The 13,265-nt window shown below is 30.8% G+C and overlaps 1 protein-coding gene across 1 annotated transcript in view; it reads left to right on the top strand.

Annotated features, from left to right (window-relative positions):
- LOC135125975 (lachesin-like) overlaps positions 1 to 13,265 on the top strand; it is a 261,363-nt gene that overhangs the window by 209,538 nt on the left and 38,560 nt on the right. The window contains exon 4 of the mRNA XM_064051762.1: positions 6,046 to 6,173. Coding sequence (XP_063907832.1) covers positions 6,046 to 6,173 — 128 coding nt within the window. The remainder of the gene's footprint in view (positions 1 to 6,045; positions 6,174 to 13,265) is intronic.

The raw sequence follows: 13,265 nt of genomic DNA, 5'->3' as shown, positions 1-13,265 counted from the left end.
AAAGCCCCGTCTTTGTAGTAACTGGACTCGTGTCAAGTTTTTTATTTTGGCAAGCGATTCGGCCGAGCACAGGAAATCGCAGTTGCGGATCTGGCGTGGACATGCTGTTTGTGTAAACATTGCGCGAATTTGTATTCTTGTATGGAGCTTTTGTTGTCAAATGAGGTTGAGGGATTTACATATTTGAGATGTGGAGTGCTTTGTGAGGCAGCTTCGAATCAGTTGGCTCGGGGCCATCGGACCAGATAGGAGGTGAAAGAACGGCTATTTTTAAATTGCAGTACAGGGTGGAATAATGCAGTTGTTTGCTGCGATATTCTAAACATGTATATTTAAACCTATTCCCTTATTTCAAATAAATTTTATAAATGCCAAACCCTTCCTCTTTATTTTAGCTCCCGATTCGTAACAAGTTATGATCTGAAATTCGTAAATTATAGCCACCAATAATTCAAATTACTTTTTTTTTAACCGACACCTCCATCATTTTCAACCAAAAAATTGGAGCTATAAAAGTGTTGCAGTTTTAGTCAGATAAAGAAACTTTTAGAGAAATATATAAATATAAATTTTTTTAACCCGGCGCCTCCACCATTTGTAACGAAATATTTAAAGAATTTCAAATTAAGCCGAAAATGAGTCAATCTTACCGAAAATTTGCTCAAGATTCCGAATCCGTGCTTATCTTCCTAGTATCTTATCATATAAAAGAAATAGAAGTTGTAATTCGGGTTGGCCTAATCGGTCCGATAAGAGGTCGTTTAATTTTATCCAATTTTATGTTCGTTATGTTGTTTCTTTAATTAAAAAGAACTTTAATGAGATACGTAATCCTTTTAAAGCTTATTATTTCATACGTAATATATTTAAAATTTCTGAAATAAGCAAAATATTATGATTCTATACTTTTTATCAATGCACTCACAGTTTTTATAATTATTATTTATATAAGGTTACTGAAAAAAAAAATGAATAAGTCAGTTTATTGTATTTATATTAGTATTACATTTTTTTTAATTTTTTAATTTTTACATTTTTCAATGTTTTGGTTCCATAATTTTTCGTTTTTTCAATTTTTCGATTTGCGATTTTTCAATTTTGCAATTTTTTCGATATAATAATATTTCTCCATTTTTTTGTTTCCTTAATTTTTCAAGCGCTTGATTTCCATTTTTCATTGTCCCGATTTTTTAATTTCCAGTTTCTGGACTTTATATAAAAATTTTTTTTTCTTTCATTCCATTTATTTTTTCGATGTTTCTTTCGATTTACTGATTTTTCGTTTACTCAAATCCCCATATGTTCAATGTTGGATTTTTTATTTATTCCCCGAATTTCCAATTTTTAAATTTATCAGTTTTGCAGTTTTTGGATTTCTCGGTTATCCGATTTTCCGATTTCTTTAATTTTCAATATTTAGTTTTTTCGATTTTGCACTTTTCTGATTTTTAAGTTTCCCAAATTTGATTCTTCAGATTTTTTTCAATTTATAAAAAAATTAATTGAAAAACGAAAAATTGCAAATAGAATAACTGAATAAACGAAAAATCGGAACACTGAAAAACTAAAAATCGAAAAAGTCAATGAGTCGAAAAATTGGAAAACCCAAAAATTGCAAAATTGTCAAAATTGTCGAAAAAACATTAAAATTGTAACATTGAAGATTGAAAAATTGAAAAACTAAATCTCCAGAAACTAAAAAATTGAAAAATAGATTAAATGAAAACGTTTTAAAATCCAATAATTGAAACGGCTAAATTCTAAAATATTAAAATTGCAATTTAAAAGCGAAAAGTTTGGAAAAATATAATTATTTTTAGATACATATTTAAAATGAAAACTGAAAAAATTATAAAGCAAAAATTGAAGAAACGAAAGAAGGACAAAACAAAAAAATAATGAAAAATCTAAAATTGGAAGAACGAAAAATTAAAAAATTAAAAAATCGAAATATAGAAATATTCAAAAATTGTAATATTTCACATTGAAAAAAGGAAAAATGAGAAAATCGGAACGTTGAAAAACCGACGAACTGGAAAAAAGGAATATAATAAAGTGAAAAATCTAAAAATTGAAAAATTAAAAATTTTAAAATTGGAAAACAAAAAAATTCTAAATTCGAAAAATTGTAGAATGGTCAAAATTGTAAAGTCGAAAAACTGTAACATTGAAGACTGAAAATTTGAAAAACTAATTTTCCAGAAATTGAAAAATTAAAAACCGAAAAATTGAAAAACTTTTAAAATGCAATAATTGAAAATTATAATTATTCAAAAATTGATGAAACAAAAAATGGAAAAATCGAGAAAATGAAAAATCTAAAATTAAAATAAGGAACAATTTAAAAATTGAAAAATCGAAAATGGAAAAATTGAAAAATTAAAAAATTGAAACATTTCAGGTCGAAAAAAGGAAAAATTAGAAAGTCGGAACGTTGAAAAACCGAAGAACTGAAAAAAAAAAGAATATATAACACCAAAACGAAAAATTAAAGGAAAATATTGAAAAATCTAAAAATTGAAAAATTAAAAATTGTAAACTCCTAAAAATGCAGATCAAAAATTTGCAAAACTTGATAGTTAAAACATCCAAAAGTTGGAAAATTGAAAAACTAAAAAATTTAAAAATGAAAATTTGAAGAGATGCATATCGTAAAATTCAAAAAATAGAAAAAATAAAAAATTGAAACATTTCCAATCGAAAAATTGAAAAAACGAAAATTTAAAAAATAGGAAATATTGTAAAAATAAAGTAAATGAAAAGTGAAACAAAAAATTACATATCGTAAAATTGAAGAAAAAAAAAATGAAAAATTGTAAAATGTCAAATCGAAAACTTGAAATTGAAAAAACAAAATTGTAAAAAAGCAGAAGTCAAAAAATGAAAATTCCAAATCGAAAACCTGCAGTAACGAAAAATTAAAGAATCTGAAAATCGAAAAATTAAAAATTGGAAATTCGAAAAATTTTAAATCGAAAAACTGAAGAAACAAAAAATTATAAAATCGCAACCCTGAAAAATCCAAAGATTGAAAAATAAAGAAAATAAAAAATCGAAGTGGAAAATTGCAATTCGAAACGTAGAATGAAGAACCGAAAAATCTATAAACTTAAAAACTAAAAATAGCAAACCAGAGTAATTTTAAATCCGAAAAATAGAAAATCTAAAATCTGAAAATTTCCCATTGACAAAAAAGCAAAATTATAAATCAGAACATTGAAAAACAGAAAAGTTTAAAAAATAAAGAGAATGGAAAACCGAAACGAAAAACTGCAAATCGAAAAATTGAAGAAATGAAAAACTGAAAAATTAAAATTGAAAAATTGAAAATTGAAAAATTGAAAATTGAAAACTCGTGAAAATGCCAATCGAAAATTTTGCAAAACCTGAAAACTGAAACATAAAAAAGTTGAAAAATCGGAAACTGAAAAATTTAAAAATGAAAATCCGAAGAGAAGCATATTCCAAATTTGAACAACCGGAAAAATGAAAATTTGAAAAATTTCAAATCGAAAAATTGAAGAAACGAAAAATTAAAAAAATTCTAATTGAAAAAACGAAAAGTTATATAATCGGGACATTGAAAGATCGAAATATTCTAAAAATAAAGAAAATAAAGAACTGAAACCAAAAATTTCAAATCGAAAAATTGAAGAAATGGAAATCTGAGAAGTCCAAAAATTGATTAACAAAAAATTGAAAACTGGCGAAATTGCAAATCGAAAAAATTAAAAATTCCCAAGGTTTCGGAAAAATGAAAAATTTTAAAATGAAAACTGTAAGAGATAAATATCGTAAAATTGAAGACCCAAAAAATCGGAAAATTGAAGAGACGAAAAATTAAAGAAAAAAAAATAGAATATTTACAATTCGAAAAGTTGTAAAAATAAAAACAAATAAAAATCCAAATCGAGAATCTTGCAGAAATGAAAAATTAAAAATCTGAAACTCGAAAAATTGAAAATTGAAAAAATGCAGGAACAAAAAATTGAAAAAATTAAAATTGAGGAAATAAAAAATTATAAAGTCGGAACAATGAAAAATCGAAATATTGTAAAAATAAAGAATATAAAAAAACCGAAGCCAAAAATTGCAATTCGTAAAGTTGAGTGAAAAACTGTAAAATCTATAAATTGAAAAGGTAAAAATTGAAAACTAGAGAAATTTTAAATCCAAAAATTAAAAGATCTAAAGTTTAAAAATTTCACATTAAAAAAATTATAAAATCAGAACATTGAAAAACAGAAAAATTTAAAAAATAAGGAGAATGGAAAACCGAAACGAAATTAAAAATTGAAAAATTATAAAATCGAAATATTGAAAATTCCAAAAATTGTATAAAGAAAGAAAATATGAAACTGAAACGAAAAATTGTTAAACGAAAAATTGAAGAAATGAAAATATAAGAAATCTAAACATTGAATAATAAAAAATTGAAAACTCGTGAAAGTACAAATCGGAAAATTGCAAAATCTAAACATTGAAAATTTCAAACGTTGGAAAAATGAAAAATTCGAAAATAAAAACTTGACAAGATCTATACCTTAAAATTGAAGAATCAAAAAAATGAGAAGTTGAAAAATTACATATCGAAAATTTGAAGAAACAACAAATTGAAGAAACGAAAAATTGAGGAAACGGGAAATTGAAGAAACGAAAAATTCCAAATCAAAATTTCAAGAAATGAAAATTTAAGGTATCTGAAAATCGAAAAATTCAAGAAACAGCAAAATGGAAAATTGAACAATTGCAAATGGAAAACTAAGGAAACGAAAAACTGAAAAAAATTAAAATTGAAAAACAAATTTATAAAATCGAAACACCGAAAAATCGAATAAAATTTTAAATTCGAACAATTCAATAGTTAGGAAATTAAAAACCTGCAAAACGTAAACTTGAAAACTCGAAAAATTGCCAATCGGAAAACTGAAAAAACAAAAAAAATTAAAAATTGCAAAAAAATATAATTTTTCAAAGAAGTGGGAAATTCTGCCCAAATAACCCTGGACCAATTTTTTTCAATTGTCTAATGCAGGAACTATTGCGGTCATTCATTTCACATTTCCATCTGTCTGTCGTCATGTAGATTTAATTTAAACAGCTGAATCATTTCGAGTTTGTGGTTGAATTGGTCAGTTTGAAATTGACTTTATGAAAATTGACTTCGTTCGCAGAAAATGAAAAGATGGGGATTTTGTGTAAATGGAAGCGCGCACTGCATTAAAAACCCTGGGCTACATTTACATAGTTAAAATTCGCGTTTCCAGCGTCCATATTCACCCCGAACCAATTAAAGAACACAAAATAAATGCACATTTTAAACCGAATTAATGTTGAAAGCTATTTTTGATCCATAATTGAGAGCATGCAGAGTTTATTTCGCTTTTTAAAAATGCTGTAAAACAAACAAAATTCGCCCTGCGTAAAACAGCATTTTGTGACCTCGCTGTAATTGTTTATTCTCGTTTGAAATTTTGCCATTTCAAAGCAAACTATCCGCCCCGTCCCGATCGATACAATTTTAGGTAAACAAGTTATCGCACTCCCACTCTGCACCTAAAAGCCCCATAACAAAGCGCCAATTAAGGCCGGTATCACTTTCGGCAATATCACAAGCAGAAACTCCCCGCAGAAACGGGCCAAATTAACCGTATTTTCGCTTCGCCACTATGAAAAATTGACCTAATTAACACGTCACAGCAAGATACTCCTGTCATGTCGCTGTAAAAATTTAATTAAGGCGAATTTGCGAGCTTTCGGGCGGCGCCGGGCCCCGGAAAAAATGCCCGGAATTAAACAAAACATAACGGACATAATGTGTTATACAGGCTGTCCCCGGCAGTCCGATACGCACCCGCTGAGCCGCAACCTTTTTAAATTCGCTCTTAATAACGTCTCCGGAGCGGCCATTTTCAAGTTTCGAAACGGCGCGGTTCGTGATAAATGAAACGAGATAAAAGCGGGTCGAGACGATGTTGTCCCCTGCCGGTGACATAATCTTCGAAGCGTCCTGTACACACATGTGCATGTAAGCTTTTGTTCCAGAGCCCATTACGACCCTCCTCGGCGGTCCGGAAATGTACATCAACAAGGGCAGCACAATGAACCTGACCTGTATAGTGAAGCACAGCCCGGAGCCGCCGCCCACGATCTACTGGACGCACAACATGGAAGTGAGTTTTCTTTGGGCTGTTTTTAGAGGGGGAAGTTTGCTTGAGGGGGTGGATAGTGGCGGGTGCGCCGGACCTGCAAATTCGGCCCTTTGGTTGCCCTTCACTTGGAATAATGAGGCTAATTGCTGGGATAGCGGTAGTTGGCGTTGGAATAGTTGCTTGTGGCGATTTGCTCCCGACCAGTCTGCTCTGGAACCAATTAGTACCTAACTAAACTGGAACCAGGTCCGGTTAAATATTTTCAACTTATTGCGATGAAGTTGGCCTTCGCTGCTAGACTAGTAATTTTTTATTTTTTATTTAAGTGACGGTTTTGGAAATTGGTACATAATCTACAATAACAAAATTGTTCCTTTCGAATTTTTTGAGAAAATTGTTCGTTTTCCTGGTCTATACGTCGAAATTTGCATAAATTTATTTCTGCCAAAATTTGGGTCGATTTGGATGATTTTAAAATGTTGTCTAAAAATTCTGGAAGCATCAGATTGTGGCAATTGAAATACCCTTTAAGAGAATAGGAAAAAAAAAGAAAGAAGATGGGAGGGAAATCACGAGTGGATTTTTTTTAACAGCATATGTTCTATTAATTCCTATTCCCACTCTACAAAAGGACATATAATTAACCCCGCCCACCCACCCCGCCTAGATTTCAGTAATTAATTTTATCTAGTCTGAATAAAAGGTGTATCTTATACTCAACAGAAATAAAATCGTTAAAATGAGAATAGTTCAAGTGGGCGGGTTTAGTATCTGCTGAGATAAGACTGATTTTGGTAAATGACATACGTTATAAAAAAATAAAGGGTGGGTGGGCGGGGCTAGTACTTGATAAGAAAAGAGTGACTTTGGCAGATGACATATCCTGTAATAAAATTAGGGTGGGTGGGCGGGGTTAGTATTTCATAAGATAAGATTGACTTGCAAATGACATATCCCGTCTCGATTTCAGTAGTTTATTTTATTAGGTCTCAATGAAAGGTGGATCTTATATTCAATAGAAATAAAATTGTTAGAGGTGCCTTAATAAAAATTCAGTTTTCTCCATTATCTGAGTCCGCATAGGAAAAATTACAACAGATGCGGAGTCCTGGGAACATTTGTGATAATATAGACCACGTTTTGGATCAGTTGGAGCAAGTGATATAAAATATGAAAAAATGGTGGAGGCGCCAGAATAAAAATCCATTTTCCTCATTTGTTTGGGGACCTAGAGCAAAAGTCCGTATAGATTTGTAATTCTAGGAAAATTTCCGAAAAGGTAGACCACCTTTCATTACAATTTGACCGATTTTCAAATTTTATGAAAAAATGGTGGAGGCGCCAGAATAAAAATTTAATTTTATCATTTGTTTGAGGATCTGTTGCTACATTTAGCATATATTCATAATCCTGGGAAAATTTCGGATAAGATAGACCACCTTTCTTTACAATTTAGCCGATTTTCAAATTTTATGAAAAAATGGTGGAGGTGCCGGAATAAAAATTTATTTTCTTTATTTGTTTGAGGATCTATAGCGACAATTAGCATATATTCATAATCCTGGGAAAATTTCGGACAAGGTAGATCACCTTCCAATACAATTTGAGCGATTTTCAAATTTTATGAAAAAATGGTGGATCTGCCAAGATGAAAATCATTTTTCCTCATTTATTTGGGGACCTAGAACAAAAGTCAGTATAGATTTGTAATCCTAGGAAAATTTCCGATAAGATGGACCACCTTTCATTACAATTTGACCGATTTTCGAATTTTATGAAAAAATGTTGGAGGCGCTATAATAAAAATCCATTTTCCTCAATTGTTTGCAGACTTAGAGGAAAGGTCAGTATAGATTTGTAATTCTAAAAAAATTTCCGATAAGGTAGACCACCTTTCCTTACAATTTGGCTGATTTTAAAATTTTATGAAAAAATTGCGGAGGCGCTAGGATAAAAATTTATTTTCTTTATTTGTTTGAGGATCTATAGCGACAATTAGCATATATTCATAATCCTGGGAAAATTTAGGATAAGATAGACCACCTTTCTTTACAATTTGGGCGATTTTTAAATTTTATCAAAAAATGGTGGAGGCGCCGGAATAAAAATTTATTTTCTTCATTTGTTTGAGGATTTATAGCAACAATTAGCATATATTCACAATCCTGGGAAAATTTCGGACAAGGTAGATCATCTTCCAATACAATTTGAGCGATTTTCAAATTTTTTAAAAAAATGGTGGATCCGCCAAGATAAAAATCATTTTTCCTCATTTATTTGGGGACCTAGAACAAAAGTCAGTATAGATTTGTAATTCTAGGAAAATTTCCGATAAGGTAGACTACCTTTTATTACAATTTGACCGATTTTCGAATTTTATGAAAAAATGGTGGAGGCGCCATAATAAAAATCCATTTTCCTCAATTGTTTGCAGACTTAGGGCAAAGGTCAGTATAGATTTGTAATTCTAAGAAAATTTCCGATAAGGTAGACCACCTTTCATTACAATTTGATCGATTTTCAAATTTTATGAAAAAATGGCGGAGGCGCCACGATAAAAATTTATTTTCTTTATTTGTTTGAGGATCTATAGCGACAATTAGCATATATTCATAATCCTGGGAAAATTTAGGATAAGATAGACCACCTTTCTTTACAATTTGGCCGATTTTTAAATTTTATCAAAAAATGGTGGAGGCGCCGGAATAAAAATTTATTTTCTTCATTTGTTTGAGGATTTATAGCAACAATTAGCATATATTCATAATCCTGGAAAAATTTCGGACAAGGTAGATCACCTTCCAATACAATTTGAGCGATTTTCAAATTTTATGAAAAAATGGTGGATCCGCCAAGATAAAAATCATTTTTCCTCATTTATTTGGTGACCTAGAACAAAAGTCAGTATAGATTTGTAATCCTAGGAAAATTTCCGATAAGATGGACCACCTTTCATTACAATTTGACCGATTTTTGAATTTTATGAAAAAATGGTGGAGGCGCCATAATAAAAATCCATTTTCCTCAATTGTTTGCAGACTTAGGGCAAAGGTCAGTATAGATTTGTAATTCTAAGAAAATTTCCGATAAGGTAGACCACCTTTGCTTACAATTTATCCGATTTTCCAATTTTATGAAAAAATGACGGAGGCGCCAGGATAAAAATTTATTTTCTTTATTTGTTTGAGGATCTATAGCGACAATTAGCATATATTCATAATCCTGGGTAAATTTCGGATAAGGTAGACCACCTTTCTTTGCAATTTGGCCGATTTTTAAATTTTATGAAAAAATGGTGGAGGCGCCGGAATAAAAATTTATTTTCTTCATTTGTTTGAGTATTTATAGCAACAATTAGCATATATTCATAACCCTGGAAAAATTTCGGACAAGGTAGATCACCTTCTAATACAATTTGAGCGATTTTCAAATTTTATGAAAAAATGGTGGATCCGCCAAGATAAAAATCATTTTTCCTCATTTATTTGGGGACCTAGAACAAAAGTCAGTATAGATTTGTAATCCTAGGAAAATTTCCGATAAGATGGACCACCTTTCATTACAATTTGACCGATTTTCGAATTTTATGAAAAAATGGTGGATGCGCCAGAATAAAAATCCATTTTCCTCAATTGTTTGCAGACTTAGAGCAAAGGTCAGTATAGATTTGTAATTCTAAGAAAATTTCCGATAAGGTAGACCACCTTTCCTTACAATTTGGCTGATTTTAAAATTTTATGAAAAAATTGCGGAGGCGCTAGGATAAAAATTTATTTTGTCTATTTGTTTGAGGATCTATAGCGACAATTAGCATATACTCGTAATCCTGGGAAAATTTCGGATAAGATAGACCACCTTTCTTTACAATTTGGCCGATTTTTAAATTTTATCAAAAAATGGTGGAGGCGCCGGAATAAAAATTTATTTTCTTCATTTGTTTGAGGATTTATATCAACAATTAGCATATATTTATAATCCTGGAAAAATTTCGGACAAAGTAGATCACCTTTCAATACAATTTGAGCGATTTTCAAATTTTATGAAAAAATGGTGGATGCGCCAGGATAAAAATCATTGTTCCTCATTTATTTGGGGACCTAGAGCAAAAGTCAGAATAGATTTGTAATCCTAGGAAAATTTCCGTTAAGATGGACCACCTTTCACTACAATTTAACCGATTTTCAAATTTTATGAAAAAATGGTGGAGGCGCCAAAATAAAAATTCACTTTTCTCCATTATTTGAGTCCGGATAGGAAAAATTAGGATACATTCGGAATCCTAGAAACATTTGTGATAATATAGACCATGTTTTGAACCAGTTTGAGCGATTGGTATAAAATATGAAAAAATGGTGGAGGCGCCAGAATAAAAAAACATTTTCCATATTAGTTTGAGGACCTAGAGCAAAAATTGCCACGTATTAGTATTCCTAGGAAAATAACGGATGAGATAGTCCGCCTTTCATTACAATTTGAACATTTATCAATAAAATCTATGAAAAAATGGTGGAGGTGCCTTAATAAAAATTCAGTTTTCTCCATTATCTGAATCCGTATAGGAATAATTAGGGTAGATTTGGAATCCTAGAAATATTTCCAATAGTGTAGACCATGTTTCGAACCAGTTTGAGCCATTGTTATAAAATATGAAAAAATGGTGGAGGCGCCAGAATAAAAATCTATTTTCCTGATTTATTTGGGGACCTAGAGCAAAAGTCACTATAGTTTTGTAATCCTAGGAAAATTTTCGATAAGATGCATCATCTTTCATTACAATTTGAGCGATTTTGAAATTTTATGGAAAAATGGATTAGGTGCCAAAATAAAAATTCACTTTTCTCCATTATCTGAGTCCGTATAGGAAAAATTAGGATACATTCGGAATCCTAGAAAGATTTGTGATAATATACATAGACTATGTTTCGAATCAGTTTGAGCGATTGCTATAAAATATGAAAAAATGGTGGAGGCGCCAGAATAAAAATCCATTTTCCATATTAGTTTGAGGACCTAGAGCAAAAATTGCCACGTATTAGTAATCCTAGGAAATTTACGGATGAGATAGACCACCTTTCATTACAATTTGAGCGTTTTTGAAATTCTATGAAAAAATGGTGGAGGTGCCTTAATAAAATTTCAGTTTTCTCCATTATCTGAATCCGTATAGAAAAAATTAGGATAGATTTGGAATCCTGGAAATATTTCCGATAGTGTAGATCATGTTTCGAACCAGTTTGAGCCACTGTTATAAAATATGAAAAAATGGTAGAGGCGCCAGAATAAAAATCTATTTTCCTGAGTTATTTGGGGACCTGGAGCAAAAGTCAGTATAGATTTGTAATCCTAGGAAAATTTTCGATAAGCTGGACAACCTTCCATTGCAATTTGCCGGATTTTCAAATTTTATAAAAAATGGTGGAGGCGCCAAAATAAAAATTCACTTTTCTCCATTATCTGAGCCCGTATAGGAAAAATTAGGATACATTCGGAATCCTAGAAACATTTGCGATAATATAGACCAAGTTTCGAACCAGTTTGAGCGATTGCTATATAATATGAAAAAATGGTGGAGTCGCCAGAAGAAAAATTTATTTTCCGCATTTGTTTGGGGAAAATGATAAAATGGAAAGATTGTTTGTCGAAATAACTGCACATACTAAGAAAAAAGTCAAAATATATCCCCGCCCACCCACCCGGTCTCAATTGCGACGATTTTTTTATTCGTCGTTAGCCAAGAGGAAAGAACTTAATTGCAAAATCCTTTACGAGAAATTAAAAACATATTTTTAATGAGTATGTTGTTGTTTAAAGAGTACTTTGTATACTAAGAAAAAATAAAGCCAAAGATTAGGCCACACCAATACCCGCCCCGAACTCAATTCTCAATTGTGATGAGAGATTGAGATCGAGTAGCTGGGATTAATTGCAAGATCCGTATTTGTCTACAAGAATTTACCATTTGAAACATGTTTTAAGTTTCTTGTTCTGAAAAAACGACTACGTATATTGAGAAGAAAGAAAAATATAAGCCCCGCCCACCCGCCCTGTCTCAATTGTGATATATTTTTTTTTATCGTCGTTTCTCTACAAAAATTTACCAGTTTAAACATGTTTTACGTTTTTAAGAATAAAAAAAATCACCACAATTGAGACGGGTGGGTGGGCGGGGTTTATATTTTGTTTTTTTTTCTTATTATACATAGTATTGTTTGAACAACACGATTCTCAAAAACATGTTTTTATTACTTATAAAAAAAATAAATATTTTGCAGTTAAGCACCGTCTCCTTTGTTCACAGCGAACAAAAAAAAATCACTGTTAAGATAGGGCGGGTGGGTGGGCTTGCATTTTCCTTTTTTGTTTTAATATGTGTATAGACTTCTTTTTACAACATGAAGCTTAAAAGATGTTGTAATGGAAAATTTTTATGAGGAAATATCGATTTTGCAATTAGACTAGTTGCAAAATCCGTATTTCCTTGTAAAAACCATTTTAACCATGTTTTACGTTCTTTGTTATTAAAAGATGGCTATGTATATTAAGAAAAAAGGCCAAATATAAGCCCCGCCCACCCACCCTATCTCCATTCTGACGATTCTTTTTTATTTGTCGTAATCCAAGGGGCCGAGCTTAATTGTAAAATTCTTAATTTTCTACGACAAATTACCATGTGAAATATGTACTTAAGTAAACAAAGAAAACTAAATGTAATAATTAAAAAAGAAAACCAAAAGAGAAGCCTCACCCATTCGTCTTGACCTTAACCGTTTTCAGAGGGAGGGGCGGAGCGTAATTGCAAAATCGATATTTCCTTATACAAATTTACCATTTTTAAACATGTTTTAAGTTATATGACTACACATACTAAGAAAAAAACGTAGCCTCGCCCACCCACTCTATCTCAATTATGATGATTTTTATAGGAACAATTAGCACATATTCATAATATTGGGAAAATTTTGGATAAAGTAGACCACCTTTCCATACAATTTGAGCCATTTTCAAATTTTATGAAAATCCTCCAGGCTAAGACACATTTTCCTCCTTTGATTGAGGATGTACAGCAAAAATTAGCACAGATTCGTAAACCTGGGAAAATTTCTAGAAATATAG

The sequence above is a fragment of the Zophobas morio genome, unplaced genomic scaffold (assembly GCF_036711695.1).
Source record: "Zophobas morio isolate AGI-343-1 ecotype UQ-CSIRO unplaced genomic scaffold, CSIRO_AGI_Zmor_V1 ptg000010l, whole genome shotgun sequence".
Lineage (NCBI taxonomy): Eukaryota > Metazoa > Arthropoda > Insecta > Coleoptera > Tenebrionidae > Zophobas > Zophobas morio.
The sequence above is the reverse complement of the archived record's forward strand: the minus strand, read 5'-3'. Positions and strand labels throughout refer to the sequence as shown.